This window comes from Monodon monoceros, unplaced genomic scaffold (assembly GCF_005190385.1).
Source record: "Monodon monoceros isolate NGI ecotype Baffin Bay Population unplaced genomic scaffold, NGI_Narwhal_1 Super_Scaffold_2, whole genome shotgun sequence".
In the NCBI taxonomy this organism is placed as follows: Eukaryota; Metazoa; Chordata; class Mammalia; order Artiodactyla; family Monodontidae; genus Monodon; species Monodon monoceros.
The window spans coordinates 71,667,118-71,687,817 of NW_021703776.1; the positions used below are offsets into that span (position 1 = coordinate 71,667,118).

Sequence of the window (20,700 nt, forward strand, 5' to 3'; positions counted from 1 at the left end):
GGGGATATTGGGATATATGTATACATATAGCTGATTCACTTTGTTATACAGCAGAAACTAACGCAACATTGTAAAGCAATTATACTCCAATAAAGATGTTTGAAAAAAAAAAAGAATATTAGGAAATGGCAACAAGGTAGGATACATCTTAGCTACTAAAGATAGCAAGACTGGAATTGATGGCACTATGTGAAAATGTGTACACGATAAGTCAAATTCAAAGAAAACACACATTAAAACTATAACAGATGGAATAAAATTGTGATTGACATTAATGGTTGAAGAGACTTATATACACAGTTTAAAGAACAATGGTTAAAAAAATAGAAAGTGTTTGTCTGCAGCCAATGTGCATGTTGTCCCTAGACCACTGCACTTAATGAGGCTTTCAACCCTTCCCAGCCATGCAACTCCTTTTGACTGACACCACCTAAAGGTCCACTAAGATCAGGTAAATTTCTCTTATACAAACTTATTATAAAATAAAAGGTAATCTGTGTGCCTAAGGAATAAAAATGTTATCTAAGAAAAACCGAGAAGACTGATATATGTTACTTATCCTTTCTCATCTTTTAGAAGACATATTTCATAAGACACATAATAAGATCATTGTCTGGGTTTTGCCTAGAATTGACTGGCATATGCATATCCTTTGCGATTTGTTTTTTCCTTTGGGAATCACTCTTCCACACAAGGAAATGAACTTGGGAAGAAGGTGGTTGTAAGAAAAGTTGTATTGGGTGAGTTCTAATATTTACTGTACAGATGATTTTCAACCTACATATATTTTTATTATCTTCATAGAGTGAATAGAGAACCTAGTTCTACATTTTTTTTTGAAAATTCTTTGTATATCCACTACTGAAAAGTTTAAGTAAATATACATGTAGAGATCTATGTTTAGTTTTGGATTTCAACTAGTCCTGTTTTGTGGTTGTTTTATATTTTATTAAACAATCTACCAGGTCCTTATTCTTTTCTCTTTTCTAGATTAACATAAAATTTGCAAAAGAAAATCTTCCTCTATCATTTGGAATTCAAATAATGATATACTGAGCATCTATTTTGTACCTGGAGGCTACAGACTTAGCTAAAAAGCAGTGACCTGAAATCAGTAATAATCACCAGGAATGTAGATTGGGAGATTAAATCTGGGAGATCATAGAACCATGTCTCCATCTAAAAATCAAATGGAAAAAAAGAAAAAGAAAAGAATAGAAAGCTCAGTTACTGATGCAGTTTTTCTACATTGAGATATTAAAGGAACTCTTTTTCCCAGTTCTAGTTTTCTAGTTCTAGTTTTCTCCCACTTCTACTCATTCTTCAGTATTTTTTGAAGGTTCATTTACAAGCAAGTCACAATAATTATGAACTCCACGAAGCGAGACACTCATTAATTTTGTATCCTCAGCACCTCTAATTTCCTCTTATTTAGTAAATGGTAGGCAAGTATTTGTTGAAAATAGAAATGAATGGATAATCAATAGTAATAAATTCCGACATAATTCTACAAAATATTAAGTGCAAGAAGATTATTAGTCTCATTCTGATAAACATTTCTAGAGCACATGTTTACTGTTATTTATTCTTTTGCTTGTTTTATCTTAATGGGTACTTCAGATAATGTAACTGTTGATAAATGTTTTAACTAAAGTTATCAGAAAACCATTACAATTAAAGCTAAATCTTAACATATTACTATTAGAACCTGCTTTGACTCACATTGATACAAAACTGAAATGAGTGTTAAAAAATGAATTGTTATATTTTATGCATAACAATTCTTATGGGCATAACTAATTATTACAAATTAATAAATTAAGACATCCTTTTGTTAAATAAATTTGCATATGGAATGTTTACTATAAAAATTTGACTTCAATTTCTTGAGGTATTTTTTTTCCCAAGAAACTGATGATATATTTTCATAAGCAGCCATTAGACATACATGCCATTCCACATTGTCATCTTCTTTCCCAAGAGTTAGCAGCTTGGTGAGTGGATTTCCAGTGGGTCCAGTGTTACTCTCGGGAGACTGGTGTCCATGCTGTACCAGAAGTGCACTGCTTGGCGTTGGAGGGTGTGACCGTTTAAGAGTCTGGTGGACGATCTGGTGGTCAAGGGTCATGAAAGGTTTTACTTGCTGTCTCTGAACTTTCTGTAGCTGAGTCCTAGCAGAGCTTTCCAGGTGTGCTGGGACCTACCAAATAAAAACCAAACAAATGCAATGTGTAGCATCATCTGGTAAATGAGTTCCACTTTCAACAATTGGATTATGACAATAAACACTATAACATCTAGTTTGTTTCTAATTTATTTCTATGCTTCTGTCATAATTTACATAAGATATTAATGGACTATAGTTTTTGAGAAGTCATTTAAACTTTACTAAAATATTTTAAATGCTAACCAAGTGTTTAAGAATAGCTCTTAAAATAATATGCAACTGAAACCAACTTGGAATAAATATAAAAGCAGCAAAACTTTTTGAGGGTCTGAAAAAGAATGACTAAAATAATAAAAGGAAAACACAGTTGATCTACTATTATTAGTGATTTTTATATAACATATATCTCTTGTATTCCTTTATATTACATATAAATATTCCATTGGCTATAATCTCTATTTTTAATTAAAGATTTTAAAAAATTATCCATGAGGGAGCAGAGACTAGAAATATATATATTAAATATTGTCTGATACTTTATGGGTGGTGAAAATCTAGGTGATTTTTTTCAGTTTTCTGTATTTTCCAGTGTTTCTATACTGAGTTTATTTTAATTTTTTAAAAATATTAATTTTAAACTCTTCCATATTCTCACTTTATAATAACAATACTTTGGTAGAATCATTATGAATTGACAGAAAGAAGCATTCAGAGAAAAATCTAAACAGTGTCATGTGCCAACTAAGCAACTATCCAGTATATTGAAATCCCTTTTTCAAAACATAGACTTAAAATTCTGGGCATCTTCAGTGTAGCTATCATAGTTAATGATATACCATTATTTGTATAAGGACAATTTTAAGTATTTCAAGCTTTCCCTTTAAAAACCTCTGAAAATAGTATTGCCTGCCAGTTCCCTTTATATTTACTATGCTGAGATGTGACTTCTAATACATTTTCCTCAAGTGGCCTATATATAAACCTATTTAATATTTCCCTCGTGTTAAACAATAGTAAAGATTGCTGTACAGTGCTTATTTTTCCTTTTATTTCAGCTACACAAACTACTCCTTAAATCCCTTAACATGCATTAGCTCAGATAAATAGCCTTTACAAAGTATTTTGCATTTAAATTAGCTGGTTTGGGGTACAATATTGTAGTAGTTACTTTAGTTTAATTCTGTTATGCTGACATTTTTAGCATTATTTTAATTGTACTACCATAAAATAATTTTTCAGTCATATAAAAAAGATTAAGATTGGTAATAAAGATTACACATATTACTAATTATATTGCTGTGAGCTTTAAAGTTGTAAAACAACATTTCATTAAAATGCCTGTGGTAATTTTTGGGGAGTAGCTATTTAGATTATCCTACAGTTTTAAATTAATCCTTAATCCATATACATTTACAAAATATACACTATAAACAGCATTTTCAGATTCACAAATCTGAATGACTTTCACACAATGTAACTGAATGCTAAAGAACATTGTATATTATTTTAAGAAAAGTATGTTGAATCAGAATTTACAACATTCATTAACTAATTCATTTTTCACTTTTCATCTATGGATGCCAGAAGCATCATTATAGTACTTATTGTGTTTTGTGTTACATCAGGAGTCCAAGGGAAGTCATAAATGTGATCCTAGGGCTCTAGGAATTTACAATATACTTGGGCAATATTAATATCAACTACAGCAAAAATGATGATGATGATAAAAATAATAATATGCAGCAAGTATCAGGCACTGTGCCAAGCATTTTACACACATTGTTTCATTTAATCCTTGTTACAACCTTAGGAGATAGGTATCAATAGCACCCCCATTGCACCATATAATTGAAGCCACTGAGACTTAGAGAGGTTAAATGGTGTGGCTGTTATCACTCTGCTAGTAAGAGATGGAACTGGAATGCAGGGCCTGGCTTCCTAAACACTACATGATATTGGCTCCTGATTGAAATGACTGGAATACAAAGCAAAAGCTCAGTAATGTATACAATGAATTTAGAATGCCACAAGAAGCAGTGGTTTTAAAAAACTAATTGAAAGAGAAAATGGTTATAAATCAGGTGTTGAAAGGAGATGGTCCTGGGATAGGGGACAGAAAGAAGGAAAACTCAAATGTAAAAGATCAAAATGAAAGAAGAAAAGAAGTTGGGAGACAGTCACAAATATTAGTCATGAAAAGGAATTCACATGAATACTTTTCCTTTCTCAAAGCAAAACTACCATCTCATTAGATCACTCTATACAGAGACACAATAAAAAATATGAAATTCTAATTCTGCCTAAATTATTGGTTATTTATAGGGAATTACAAGGGTTTAGCAGGCAAAAGTGAAGACTCTCTTGGATCCTACATCTATATACAACATCTGTATACAACATCTATAAACTAAGCATGAGAATCTGAAAGATCAGTGGAGCCAGGGAAGATTAAATGGAATGCAATGAAATTACTCCCCAGTAAACCTCCGTCTTTTCCAAGCATGGACTGATATCAGAACAATGAGACAACTAACTGTAAAACATCAGTTAAACCATGTGCAGTCAATTTTAAAATACTTTTAAGTTGCCTGGGATCTGAAGACACAACTATAAAACTATCTATTGGATTGGTTTCACTGAAGGTCTTGGTAGTTGGTGAGATGAAGTAAATGAAACTATATGTTGCCATTGTTCATTTATTCATTTATTTAAGAAATATTTTTGAGTGTCAAGTGTGTGTGCACTGAGTCGTGCATTGAAGGTAAAAGGGGGATAACCACAGTATCTGCCTTCAAAGAGCTCGTAGTCTAGTCAGGGAAGAAAAATAAGAGATCTCCAAGGGCAAGGGCTGCATTTATCTTGCTGGCTGCTGGACTGCCATACTTCCTATACATAACCCAGAGAGGGGCACACAGCAGGCACTTAAAAATATGTGTTCACATGTGTTCAATGAGTGATTTTATGAATGAATCATTAAAGTACAGTGTGTGAATAACTATGGGTGACTGCAGAGAGCTTTGGGAACCCAATAGAGGAAGCAGGTAAACCATAATCAGAATACCAAGGTCTTCACCTAGAAGGCTAGAGCAGCTGTAGATTGTGATTTTGTTCTTTGGACTATCAAAGAGATTAAGACCACCCAGATGTAGGGAAGTTTTGCTATTGAGAGTAATAAGTAAAACATCATCTCCTAACTGTGAATTATGTCTCAGCATTATCTCTCTGGCATGCTGTTATTGCAAACTAAAAATAATGATGGTCAGCTTAAGTCCAAGGTTTTGTCTATGTGCAGAGATCTGTTTTATTTCAAATTAAAAGAATTTATTTACTTATATTCTCCCTCTTTTCCAAAACATTATAAATAAATATGAGGCATAAATGTGGTGAGAGGTATTTATACCAGAAAATGTAGGCTGAAGATTAATATTGCAATTGAGTACAAAATTTACCCATGAGCATCCTGACAGCCAAGGAAAAAGGAAAATTTTAAAAACATATTAGGTGGAGCCTTGTGAAATTGTAGATATTTGAAAATTTTTGATATACGAATTGTCCCTTCTGTATAGTTCAACCTAATATATATTTCTTAATAAGTAATTAAATCATGCCAGCTCTGAGGAAAGACAAATATTTTTCAGAATAATATCTGAGAATTTATAAACTAGATATTTTCATGGAAGACTTGAATGATATCTTGAACAAAATTCCAACTTTCAAAATAGGCAGTGAAGTTCTTTATATGCCCATATTTAAAAATAAATATTTATTGTCTTCAATTGAGTTAGCTGGGAAACATAATCTGAAACTTGCCTGTAGGATGTTTATTGGGGGGTGCTCTCAGAATCGGCGCTGCAGTAAGGTGAGGGAAACAGGATCAGGTGGAGGCAAGAGTGGTTCAGTCATGAAGGGGATAATGTTGGCCATGCACCGTAACATCCACTACATTTATTCTTGATCAAAGGCCCAAAGCATAATATGAATCAGCTCAAGTGAAAGCCCAAACATATAACTTTATAGTGATCTGACTTGACCCTTAGATACCTTAGACAGCACTTAGAGCACGCAGAGCAATGTTTTCCAAATCAATTTATATTTCAGACTCCATATTTAAATACACTAACCTAGAGGATCACCTGGTTAGACCATTAACCCAATATCAATTATCTCAACCTAGGCTTTCAATAGAAATTATGTTGTTTTTTTTCAAAAAGTTCCATTATTTGGAGTTACAAAAATGAAACTTAGCTTAAAACATCCAATTATTTTTTTAAATATGTTTCAAATGTAGTTAAGTTCTCATATTCTAATAAAGGGATGTGAGTATTTTTAAAAATTAGAAATGCATGTATTGATGAGCTTTAAAAAATGCTTAGATTCATTAATAAGAGAACCAGAGCAATGTGCTTAATGGGTCAATTGAAGTATTTTTTTTTAAATTAGAAATACATAAATTCCTGCAAGTACAACAAGCTAATGGGAAGAAATTGGTCAGGGAGAAAAAAGCATTCTGGTTGTAGAAAATATAATCACTGGGGAATCACAATCACAAATACAAAATGTATGTATCTAATTCAAAAAGAGTCATGTACCACAATGTTCATTGCAGCTCTATTTACAATAGCCAGGACATGGAAGCAACCTAAGTGTCCATCGACAGATGAATGGATAAAGAAGATGTGGCACATATATACAATGGAATATTACTCAGCCATAAAAAGAAAAAAATTTGAGTTATTTGTAGTGAGGTGGATGGACCTAGAAACTCATACAGAGTGAAGTAACGAGGAACGAGGAAAACAAATACCGTATGCTAACACCTATATATGGAATCTAAAAAAAAAAAAGTTCTGAAGAACCTGGGGTCAGGACAGGAGTAAAGACGCAGACATAGAGAATGGACTTGAGGACATGGGGAGGGGGAAGGGTAAGCTAGGACGAAGTGATAGAGTAGCACTGACATATATACACTACCAAATGTAAAATAGATAGCTAGTGGGAAGCAGCTGCACGGCACAGGGAGATCACCTCTGTGCTTTGTGTCTACCTAGAGGGGTGGGATAGGTAGGGTGGGAGGGAGACGCAAGAGAGAGGAGATACGGGGATATATGTATAACTGATTCACTTTGTTATATAGCAGAAACAAACACACCATTGTAAAGCAATTATACTCCAATAAAGATGTTAAAAAAATTTATGTATCTGTAGGGTTTTTTTTCCTACTCCTATTTTTAGACTAGAATAGATGCAGGAATCCTGACTGTTGAGAGCATTGATGGAAATTCATGAGCCAGCAGCCCAATGCCATAGAAAAAGGTCAGATCTCATTCTCTGACACAACAGAAGATGATTTAGGGTATCTGATACCTGAAGGGTTTTTTTGTTTGTCTTGTTTTTTAATTCCAGAGTTTAGATCCAGTCTTGGGAGGTTTCAACTCTGTAAATCAGCAAATATTTAATTAGAAATTAAGGCTAACAAAATGTTATGTGGCCCTATATGCATTTGTATTTAAAATCTCCTGGTAGGTAGAAGAGCTATGGAGTAATGCGGGCCAGGCAAGCAGTGCTGGCTAGAAGGAGGCATTCTTATTTTCACAGAGTGGTTTTCAAATTATGCTCCTAAATACATGAATTAATTCTCCCAATTTACGTTTCATTGTTCCACACTGTAGTCTTTTGATTTAGTTCTCATATGGGTTTCAGTCCTATCCAATAGATAAACAACAAGGAGAGTTGTTTTTTGTTTTTTGGTTTTTTTTTTGCGGTACGCGGGCCTCTCACTGTTGTGGCCTCTCCCGTTACAGAGCACAGGCTCCGGACGCGCAGGCTCAGTGGCCATGGCTCACGGGCCCAGCCGCTCCGCGGCATGTGGGATCTTCCCTGCCTGGGGAACGAACCCGTGTCCCCTGCATCGGCAGGCGCACAAGCAGAGTATTTTGAATGAGGAAATTTTAGAAACAATTGGGTGGGTAGTTGTACAAAAAAACAAAAACAAAAAACAACTTTGAAGGAGTTCACCAACACTGTGATTCTCTGTCTATAATATTGTCTACTTGTATCATATCTTCTTAAATATTGCTACAAATCATATAAATACTTTTAAACATAATTCATATGTATGCCTATATATGATAGCCTCTTTAAAAAGTTACCTTTTTATAGAGAAACCATAAGATAATCATAAAAGCCCTCAGCTAATTCTTTTAACATTCACTCAGCAAACATTTAATAAGAGTTTGTTCTTTGTTAACGCCAGTCCCAAAGGAAAGTCACTCCTCTCCAGAAAGCAGGTCTATGATCCATGTGTCACCATCCACCTGGAGATCACTTATCTAAACTGAGGGCACAGAACCTGGGAGGAGATGAAACACCCTCTGGGTACTGGCCTTTTGAAATTCAAAACTAAAAAGTCGTGGCAAACATCACACGAGCAATCATCTGAATAACAAGACATTTTATCACCATTAATTTGACTAGCCAAACAAATCAATCAGGCAAATATGGGCACCTACTTAATGAGTGTGTTTAGACTATCTGCAAAAACAGAAACAGAAATATTTTCAGCAAGAAAAATATGTATTCTATACATATTTACTATGTAGTGATAGTAAATAAAAACACATGCACTACCGCTAAACACACACACACACACATACAGGCAGGTGTATACACACAGCCCCATCAAAAAGCAAGACAGACAATCCCATTCACTACAACATGACAACCCTCATTTAATTTTGTTAATTTTGTACTAAGGTTGAAATTAATAAATGAAGTAAAAGCTTGGACTTCACAAGTGAGTAATAGGTAACTATTAATTATGTTCCTAGTAGCAGAGGTATATAAGAAGAAATCTATTTTGGGGGGCTTATGAATCTACTACCTCATAGATACCTATTCATAAAAGCCACATGACGTTTGTTAATATTCTGCAGCAAAGATTAATAACTCGTTTCTTCAAATCTTACTTTCTTCACAGCAGTCTTTGGATATGATATACCCATAAATCTCATCCTGACTAAACCTAAAATTATACAGTCGAGCTTGTCTGATTGAGATATAACTACTGAACAAAGTAGGGCCGGGTTCATCAAAAGTTTTACTTAGGTTTCTGAATAACTGTCAGCATATTTCAGCTGAGCATTATATAATCCAAAGCTATTTAATGGATAATAATATAAAGTGTGATTGGAACATATTCCTTCAGTCCCTATCACTTGAATTTGGATAATTCCAATGGTGTGTCTTTAGAAGAGGTCCACACTTAAGAGACTTTAAAGAGGCATGAATATTATTAAGCATAGTTTTCCTAATTCAATAGTGTTCTAGCAGTAAAAATGCTTGCACTCTATGAGCGCTTATATTATTACTGTAAAGACTAAGCTTCCCTTACAACTCCATCTATCTCCATTTATAATTGCATTGATTTGCTTTGTTTATGTTAGTATCTCAGGAAAATTACCATTTTATATCTTTAAAAGAATTAGAACTAATGCCAGAAATAACTGTGGTTTATTTAGTCTGATCTGTTTTATAAGTGTATGTGTATATAGAAATTTAGAGCCATAAATATCAACTAAGAATCACAGCAGACACTGACCACTTCCCACTGGCTTCAAAATTACACAGCAGCCATGTACACACTAAAGTCAACTGGCAATATCATCAATAACGAAAATAAGTTAATATGAAAAATGCAGATAACTTAAGCCATAATACTTTAAAATATATTTGACAATGCATTCTCAGGCTTAGTATTCATTAATTCTATAAATATTTTTGAGTGCCACTACACATCAGGTTTTATGCAACTGTGATAAGCTCTGGGGATATAATTATGAACAAAATAGACATAACCCAGTCTTCAAAGAGTTCACAGTCTACTAGGAGAAATAGATAATTAAAATATAATTATAACACAATGTGATAAACCCTGTGAAAGTAAAAGGTGTCACAAAATCAAGCAGGAAGACCTAGATAAAATGGGAAAGAGTCATTCAAATGACAGTTTCTGCTATTAATTTCACTGATTCATTCACTTAATAGATATGTGTGTGCCTATATATACATACTGGCTACTATATATAGTAGTAGCCAGTTGTGTGGGTAACAATGATGAATAAAGTGAAACATGGTCCCTCTCCCCATGCAGCTTATGGACAGGTGGAAGAGACAGATTTTAATCTAATAATCACACAAATGACTGGAAATTTTCAAGTGTAACAAGTGATAGGCAGGAGAGATACGCATGACTATGAGCCTGTAGAAAAAGATGATCTAGACAGAAGTTAAGGACAACTTTCCTAGAGAAGGGATGATAGGGCTGGATCTGGAGGATGAGTAGGAAATAAAGAGAGGAAGAGTAGAAAAAAACATTTAGAGAGATAAAGCAGCATATGTGAAGACCCTGGTGGGAAGAAACAAGATGAAAAGAATGCACTGAAAGGAGATGATAGGACTAGAGCAGAGTGTGGTATGAGGCTGGAGAGGCCAGTAGGGCCAATTCATGCCATCTTTTCGGTATAGAAACATGTCTTATTTTCTTTATCATAAGAAAAGGGGCAGTAGCAGTTCAGTGGGATGAATTTTAGAGAGGTAAAATGAGAGAGTCTAGGAAAGAAAAAAGGGCTGCTTGAACTAGGGTCATGTGATAAGGGTTGCATAGTCACATGGAAACAAGTAGATGATTCAAGAGATGTTTAGAAATGGATTAAGAAATGACACCTGAGGTTTCTGGCTTAATTGACTAAATAGATAGTGATGGCTTTCACAGAGAAGACTAGGTTTTTTGAGGGGGACATAGAATTATAAGGTCAGTTTTGAACACGTTGAGTTTGTGATGTTTTGAAAGTGTCCAAGAAGGTATGTGAAGTAGGCAGCTGCATTTATGGGTATGGAATTCAGAGGTAAGGTATGGACTCTGGATAAAATTTACATAACATCTACACTGAGGTGATAACTGAGATGATCATTGGAGGATGTACAGAATAGAAGATGAGAGGACCTAGTGCCAAAGATGGTTAACTCCCATGTTCTAACTACACGTAGGGAAATCTATTCCGATTCTAAACTTTATTTTTCCCTTTGGTTCCATTGATTTTTTTCTCACATTTTGCAAAATGCTTATTTGAAGTTTGTGTGTGTTACATTGTCAGGTAAATCTTCCTTAATAAAGTTAGTTTGCCCTATTTCTAAAATTATGCATTCAACCTTTTGATGTAGATACAGTCCTATTTTCCTAGTCCAATTGCATTACAATTCTATCAGTCCTCTACCTCTTAACTGCAATTCCAAAATCCAAAAAGCTCTGAAAGTAGGAGTTTTCTTTTTTTTTTTATGTTTGACACAAACCCAATTGGTGGCAAAATCAAACCTGAAATGAAGTAAGGTTAGTTAAAGTCTTTCTTTATCCTACTTACAGTAGATATTCACATGTACTGTTGCAGGTATATTAATGTGTTTGATTATGGGACGCTGTCTTGGACACTGCAGGGTATCAAGGAATATGTACCATATTACCTTTCAAAATTTAAAGTATTGATAATTTTGAAACACATCTAGCCCTAGGTTTTTAAATAATAGATTTTGTACCTTTTCTTGTTTATTGGGTGAACAGCCTATAGAAAGGACTATGCTATATACTTTGCATATATTATCTTATTTAATCTTACAATATCATAAATAAATACTCAATTGGGCCTCCACAATTATTTTCTAAAACTTCAGTACAATATTTAACTGCATTTAGTTTTCAGAAATTATAGTGTATCAAAAATTAAATTAAAATTGAGTGTATTCTCTCTTGGAGAAATAACGAGATGAGGAAATGTCCTTTCCAATTCAACAAACCAGTTGAATGAATGAATGATGTATTCTTCCTTTAATAAGAAAGAATTGTCCAGTTGTAACATTATATTTTGATATTATTAGACATATTTATGTTTAGTGCTTTGGCTGTATTTAAGTTAATACTACAGTTTATATTCTTTTTAGAAGCTTCTCATACAATTAAATTGTTTCCTGTAAATGTGGAAATATACAAGTTAATTATTTAAGCTAGATTCAGTAAAAAGTCTTAACTTCTTTAAAAAAATATTTATCTAATGGCATTAAGACTTAAACATTAATATTTATTAATAAGACTTTTATAAAACAAAAGACATTTTGCTTCAGAAATCAACAATTGTGTTTAAATGATGATTTATACTTCACAGTTACTTTCAACTTAAAACAAAGCTCTCATGTAATGCTTAAATGTACTATTTTTCATCTTCCATATAGTGACTTTTTGATATCATTTTCATTATGAAGTTGTGAATGCTCTTTCAAGGATGCAGAGAATAAAGGAGAAACAACACTGACTTCTTCAAAAGGTCATATTTCAAATATCTTGGAAAGTCATCAATGTTTTTTTAAAAAAATGTTTACACGTTCTAAAATAGATCCAAATCCATAAATAGGAATATCTGGGACAAACTTCCATATGATACTTGTCATCTCTTGTATCATTATGCTGCAAATACATTACATTTTTAATTTTTAGTATATCTTAATGGTAAGATTTGGGATAACATCAATATATTGCCGACTTATGCAGACCTTATAAAAGAAATTCATAGGCCGCTTAATGCAGGTAAATTTATAACAAATTTATGTATTTTGTAAGAATAAAAGGATCATAAAAAAAAGAAAATCTAAACAATTCAAATTGGTTTATATTATCTTAGACTTGAAAACTTTTTATATCCCTTATCTACTTTATGAGTTGATATATGGTCATCAATTAATGAAGTCATTTTTATCATAATAAAATGTCATCATTAGAACTGCAGTATTATAGTGTAACCATTTTCTAAAAAATATGATTGGGGCATTTTAGGTAGTTAAATATTAAAATAATCTAATTGAAAATGAGACTTTAAAATTATTCATTTTGATTGGCAAACGGCAGAAAATGGCTTTGTTTCATAAGTACATTTTATCACTCAATTTTCGTAGATATTACTAGTTTTTCTGGAGAAAAAAAAAAGTAAAATTTATCTTGTCTTTGTTTTACCTAACTAGTACATATAATTACTTTTGGTTCTCTATGTTTTAAAGGCACCTGTTACTACATTTACAGAAATCAAACTCCTCAAGTAATTGTGCCCTCATGTACGAAAGGCCTTCAGTTACAAAGATGCAGTTTTACTTTCCACTTATCCCTGAAGAATAATGTTCCTTTAGAATCAAAAAAATATACTTCCGTTTTAATTTTTTTATGGTTATGGAAAGTATATAGCCATGAAACATCAATTTGTTGAGAAGATTGATCACAGGACCTCAGGGACTAGTTCAAAGCCCCAGAATGCAAGATAATAGTAGCCACCGTCACAAGTTGAATCAAACACTCCAACGATTTAAGTAAAGACTTTTATCCTCATTTTATAGACGAAGAAACTGAAGCTCAAACAGGTTATCAGACTCGCTTACAATCACACAGGCAGAAAAGTGAATTTGACTTCTTGTCTTTTGAGTACAAGGAGGGTATTCTTTCAATTGCAAGTTATTTATTATCAGCGCACAAGAATAGTAAAACTCCAGGCCCTGCAATTAGAAAAAAATATGTCCCATATCTGTATACAAATATGAATCAATTGACTCTACTCTGTAGCGGAAAAACCTTTGGGGTTGCTTCCCCATTATTAGTTGAGTTTGGCTGGATTCACTTTTGATTTTGTATTATTTTGTGTTTCACTTCATCTATATTGTAACCACCTTATGGTGCAAGACCTGGGTTTTCCATACAAGTGAGGTAATGCTATAATTGAAAGCTACCATCAGAAAATATGAACTCTAGATAAGTGTTTCCTTTATTTAAGATGCTTTCTCCACTTTAGTCTCTAGATCTATGTATTAAATATACACTATTCTGAAGAGTATTAGCCTCCTTACCCAGGAGAAATTTTATTTCCCTTATATCATTTTACTGCTACCTTTCCCAAAAACCTTTCACTCTTTTTCACAAGGGTGGATGGGAAGGCAGCAGGTGGAAAGAGCAGAAAATAATATTAATTTCAGCTTGGCTTATTCTAAATAAATATCACGACTATTCTATTCAGTATCTTTAAACTTCCTGCTCTCGGGGATAAATTTAAGAAATGAATAACTGCGTATAAAAAGTTGGTAAGAGTTGAAATAATAAAGAAGTTCTTTGTAAGAGCTTTCTTTTGTGTCAATTACTTTTGAGAAATAAAGAAAAATCAAAGTGCTGGTTAATATTATAGCTTTGGAATATATGGAAAATATTCTTACTGAAACTTCATATATGAGGATACAGGATTCTATTTTCCACACTAAGTTGAGCAGACAAACTAAGTAAAACAAAACTTTTTCATTGAAAACAAAAATATATTTGAACATATTTGTTTTAGCCTTTTTAAACTTTTTCCATTTATTTTCAATTATTCTGTGGTAGGTGAAATAATGCCTCCTTCACCAAAGATGTCCACATCTTAATCCCCAGAACCTGTGGATATCTGACCTTACACTATAAAAGGAACTTTGTAGCTGTGATTAAATTAAGGATCTTGAGATGGGGAAATTATCCTGGATTATCTGGATAGGTCCAATGTAATCTCAAGGGAGGGTCCTTGTAAAAGAGAGACAGGAGTGTCAGAATTAGACAAAGGAGAGAGATATGACTATGGAAGCAGATGACACAGTGATGAGAATTAAGCCAAAGAATGTTGGCAGCCTCTAGAAGCTAGAAAAGGCAAGGAAACAGATTTTCCCTTAGAAGTTCCAGAAACAAACTAAACCCTGGTGACACTTTGATTTTAGCCCTGTTTAAATGATTTCAGACGCCTATCCTCTAGAATTGTAAGATAATAAATGTGTATTGTTTTAAATCACTAAGTTTGTGGTAATTTTGTTACAGCAGCAATAGGAAACTAATAGGTACTCCTTTTAAATTCTGAGTTTCTCATTCTTGTAGCATTAAGAATCTTGATGATGGCTTCTAGGAAACACCCTGCCTGGAAATTCTGGTGCTATGGGATTTCCTCATCATAGCTGAAGTCATTTGAGGAAAATCCTACAGAGTTCAGTTCCCCAAATCTAATGTCTTTAATTAAGCTCTCAATGTTATTAAAATGCTCCAATAGCAGAAGTTATAAAGACAAAATGTTCTTTCTTACCCCCTTCTTCCCTTCCTTTCTTCCCTTCTTTCTTCCTCAGTATGATCTGAATAAAGTGTAGGTGAGGACAAACGAAAATAGAAAACTAGGCAGAAGCCAGCTCATAAAGAGAAATAAATACAACCTTAAGCTTTGTGCTTATAGCCCTAATGTGCCATATAAGACTTTTAGCAGGACAGTAATATGATCAACTATTATTTCAGAAATATCCCTTAGGCAACAATATGGAAACTGAATTATTGAAAGACCAGGGCACAAAGAGAACAATTAGGAGTTTTTAGTAATATTCCAGGAGAGAAGAATAGAGGGCCCAAGCTAAGGCCCTCTATTTGATATTAAATATTTGATATTAAAAAGTATTTGATATTAAAAAGATAGGTTAAATATTACCCATAATATAGAGGATAAAAATTTTAAAATATGTACAGGATTTCTGATTCGTTTATATGTGTGATGAAGGGGAAGATTCACATATGATGAAGTGGTGGAGAAGATGGCATTTATCAAAATAAAGAATAAAAGTGGAGGCAAAAGATTAGAAGGAAAGATGATAACTTCAGTATTGGACATAATGAAATCAGAGTGGCTGTGAAACATCCAACAGGGATGCCTAGTAAACAGCTAGATGTGTGGATTTAGAGAAACAGATATGGTGACCAGCTTAGAACAAATCACTGAATCAGGGTTTTAGTTTAAATCACACAGGACAAAGAACTAGAATTAAAAAGACAAAATCCAGGTAAAGAACTCTGAGGAATATCAACATGTAATGGGCAGAAAAGACTAAAGAAATCTCAAGGAAGTATAATGAAAATTAGGACAGAATGATATAACAAAGCCAAAGTAGGATAGTATTTCAAGGAAAAAGTGGTTAACAGAGTCAAATAGCACAGGGATGAGGAAATAGAAAGAGCAGGAGATATTGCTGGCAGATTGGGAAATAACTGGGTCACTGGTGACCCTCAGGAGAATGATCTCAGGGACATAGTGAGAATAGAAGTCAGCCTGCAGGGACAGGAGGGACATGGCAAATTGTAAATGAGGAGACCTCGGGGCTCAGCACTAGGCACTTCTCTCTCTCCACACTCTCCCCAAAGAGGGTCTCATCTGTTCCCCTGGCTTTAAATACCACCAATATGCTAATGATACCCAAATTTGCAATTCTCTTCCAGAACTCTCTATGAAATGGAAACTGGAATGCAGTAACTTGAAAAGTGAATTGGAGATGACACAGGACTCAGCACCAGACACCTCTTTTTCATGTATGTGGATGATATCACCTATTCCCTCAGTTACAAATACCAGTTACACACTAACAAAACATAAATCCCAAAGTTTCTCTCTGGGAGGCCGAGGTTTATGTATATTAGATAAATAGATATCTCACAAATATCGCAAAATTTAAAATTTGCATGTCCAACCACTTGTGATAATCCTCCCCAAAGCCTGTTTCTCTTCATTCTTCTCCAAATCAGTTAATGGTATAATTATTCATCCAATTTCTCAACTCAGAAACTGAGCAGTCTTCCTTTTGTCCTTCATTTTCCTTTACCCTCATATATAATCCACCCCATCCATTCTAACTCACAAATGGACCTCAAATATAGTCATCTCTATCTCTAACTACCAGAGCTCTAGTACAAGCCACTATCATCCCTTACTGTGAATCTCTCATTACTCATCTCCCAGCCCCCTCCTTTGCTCTCTTCAACCATTCTTCATACACCCTTCAGAATGGACTTTTTAAATCATAAAATGGATTAACCTCTCTCCTGATTAAAAATCTTTCAGCTGCTTCCCATTTCATCTAGAATAAAGTTCAGTTTCCTTATCGTGGCCTATGGATAGGTTGTCCCCCACCTACCTATTCAACTTCATTTTTCATTTGATCCCTTATGATTATGATCCCTTATTTGACCCATTTTTTTGATAAGCTAATTAAGGCTCATGTTAAGCATGTTAACAAAGCAGCACGCAGAGTTAAAATCAATCGAAGTCTGCTCATCTCTATGCTGGTGTTCTCCAGAAAGTGAAAAAGTGTGTTAATAATCATAATGATAATAATGACATACATTGCTGGTAAGTATAGAAAGTTTGCTTTGTGTCAGGCACAGAGCACGGAGTGCTACCCACCATGTCTCATACAATCCTCGCAGAAAGCTGTGAGGTGAGTAGCCTTTCTCCGCACTTTCATGAGAAAGTGGAGATAAAGGATAGGTTGAGGAGCTGTGAAGCAAAGCCTGAGTTCAAAGCCTCACTGGTCTCACTACTGAGTCTTTGTTCCTCATCAGAATTGATTATTAAAATGAAGCTGTTTTCCTTTCAAATTAACAAATATTTTTAAATGATAATACCTAGGGCTGAGGAGGGAACAATGCAATAGGCATCTGTGTGAGTTGCTGCCGGGGAAGTAAATTCGTACATTTGCATAGCTTAAGGAAATAATCCTAGGTGTGTAAAAGGTTTGAAGCATCAAGATGATCATTGAAACATTATTAACAATGATTCTATAATGTAGAGAACATACACAATTTAAATATATACCCCAGTGGACTCTCTATAGCATTCTTCAAACAGTGAGATTTAATTTATTTCTCTCTTTTACTCAGGTCAAAGAGCTTTACTGCTAAAGCCTCTTAATCGTAAAATGACTAGAAAGCATAAACTTTGAAAGCAAAGTTAAAGTAAGTTTCCTTTCTCTCTATTAATCACAAAATTTTAAAAATAGAATTATATATCAAGTGACTCTAACACAAGAGAAAATATGACTATTAAGCAAGCTATTTTAAGAAAAGTATCATTATTTTAGTCATTACTAACACTCTGGCTTTAAGTTCTATCTAGCCTTACCACTGAACTTTAATAGAAGTACATGAGATAGCATCTAAGTCCTGAACATTTACAAAACATTTCCATGGGAAAAGTTAGAATTTTAGGAGTGTTGAAGAGCAGCACATGAATGTCTTTCAAACAGTAACAGGATATTTCAAAATCTCAACATAAATGTATTAGGATGTTCAACCAGCATAAACCAGACCTTATAAAAATGTGCTTACAGCAGACAATAACCTCATTATGTTCTCCCCATAAAATCAACACTATAATGTGAGAATAAATCATTCTTTCCATCCTTATAGTGTTGTTTATGTCTTGCCCAAAGCTGGAGCTCATTTCAAAGTAAATTTCCTAAAGGAACATAAGGATAGATAGATAGGTATATAGATAGATAGATAGATAGATAGATAGATAGATATAAAGGGGCTTGCTTTGAAAAAGCAGCTCAAATAATAATGTCAACCAGATTCTTTTGCCTCTCATCAAAGGTTTTGTTTTGTTTTTCTTTCTCTCATAAATTCTTCTTAGAAGGACTACTCTCAGTGGCAAGGTCAACTTTGCCTTACCCCAAGTCACTAATGACTGAATTGGTAACCTGATATCTGAGAAGTCATTTGCTGTCATAAGTCTATCACCAACCCTTCAGAAGAGTAAGAGAATATAATGCCTTACATTAGGACTTGGCCAAGTTAAGGTAGAGTTTCAATTTTATTGAACTCTATATGTGCATGGGGTGAAATGTGATTGTTTTGTAGCCTATAAATATATTGCCAGTGCTAGCAAGTGGCAAGACATCTATCTCACTCTAGAAAGTCAAATGCTGCAATGTGTCACTTTCAAACTTCTCTCACTGGTCCTAGGAAAATATGTACAGATTTCGAATAAAGATATTTAAAGTAGATTCTGGTATACACATACTCCAAAGTTAAATTTTCCAGTTAGACTGTCTCCAGTCAATCTGACCACTTCAAGCTGAAGCCGGTCAAATAAGCAGTCACCGTGGGCCAAAAATCTGTCAGAATGGTTTGCTTCACTGGTGATTACTTTTTGACTGACTTGTGCAGTCAAGTTAATCAAAACAGTCAAACCAGCTTTTCCCATGTGTACTTAGCTCTTCCTGTGTTAGTAGCTGTGCCCTGCTTAAGTATTTGAAAGAGTTTTATTAAGTTACATTGTTTAAGAGAAACAAGTCAAAAAAGTTATGAGCAACTAGTTTGACAATTAGGGCTCCCCTCAGAGCTGGACCTCAGCTTCAGCACTGGGGAGAAAAGGCTCATGGGGCCTGGGAGGCAAGGGCAGGGGCAGACAAGGGAAAAGCACCATGGGAGCAGGAAGAAACCATATGCCCAGCTCCTAACATTTCTTGGTTATAGAGGACTGATATGTGTTCTGACAAGGGCTGGTTGTACCTTTTGAAATTAAATAGAAACACTTAGAAAGAATCCAAGGAAGGGTTTGGTGACATAGATATCACTGTTAACAATGGTTTTTGATTCTTGGTGCGAAGAGCCATTTCTGTCAGACAAAAGATAAGCTTTAAGAATCCCCTTAATTTAAAAATGAGGGTGAGGGCTATTTAATTTCTCAGCTTGCACAAATGACAACCTTGAACTGCAGTCTGATGTTTCCAAAGCAGTGTTAGAGGAGCAGTTAGGATTATAGGGTTTGGAATCAGCCCACCTGGCTTCAAAGCTGGGCTCCTCACTGACAAGCTGTATGACTTTGGACCACATGTTTCCCTCCCCGTATGTAAACACTCTTACCTGTTCACTGAGCACAATAATACTGCTTAATTTCCAGAACTGTTCGATTACTAAATGACTTAATGTGAGTAAAGCACTTTTATTGGGGAAGGTAAGGAGGACTTGCTGTAGTGAGGCATCTGACCAGAAGATGGTCCACCTCAAGTTCACCATAACTGTGAGAGTATCTTATTCAAAGGAAGGATTTTTATAAAGTACTAGACTTCTTTTATACTAAGGTTTTATGTTTTAAGTCATGCCCCAATTAATAGTTTTACCATTTAATATCTTTATCATTTCTAATAATGATGTTAATAGATATATGGCTGATAAGTATATGTGGACATTGAGCTGGGTGCTTTACCTTTACTTTCTTATTTAATATGAAACCCAATGAGGTATACCAGGTTTACACATGAAGAAATGAGTTTACACATGAGTTTCAATCAAATTACATGACCTGTCTGGGATCAAACAGGTGATTATGACAGAGCTGGTTTTGAAACCTAAGTGCCTTGCTTTAAAACCTATGCTCATTCTAATACACCATGTTTCTAAGAACCTACAATGTAATAAATATCTAACTAATAATAACATATTTCTGGTTCTTCCAGCAAAGAAGAGTAGCTGATATTGCAGGTTTGGGACTTCCTAAAGAGCAACATTTGTCTATTGGGCCTCCAAAGGTATTACAAGTAAATCAGAGGAGCCAGGAAGATTGAACGCTGACCTGGCATATCCAGACCCCATGTTCTTCCCACTCTCTACACTGCCACTTTGG

At 34.3% G+C, this 20,700-nt stretch overlaps 1 protein-coding gene across 2 annotated transcripts in view; it reads right to left on the reverse strand.

The window, feature by feature from the left end:
* The window catches only part of TFEC (transcription factor EC), a 76,755-nt gene that overhangs the window by 49,801 nt on the left and 6,254 nt on the right, over nt 1-20,700 (reverse strand). For both annotated transcript variants that reach the window (XM_029233764.1, XM_029233763.1), the window contains exon 2: nt 1,949-2,200. In XM_029233764.1, coding sequence (XP_029089597.1) covers nt 1,949-2,128 — 180 coding nt within the window. In that variant the 5' untranslated portion in view covers nt 2,129-2,200. The remainder of the gene's footprint in view (nt 1-1,948; nt 2,201-20,700) is intronic.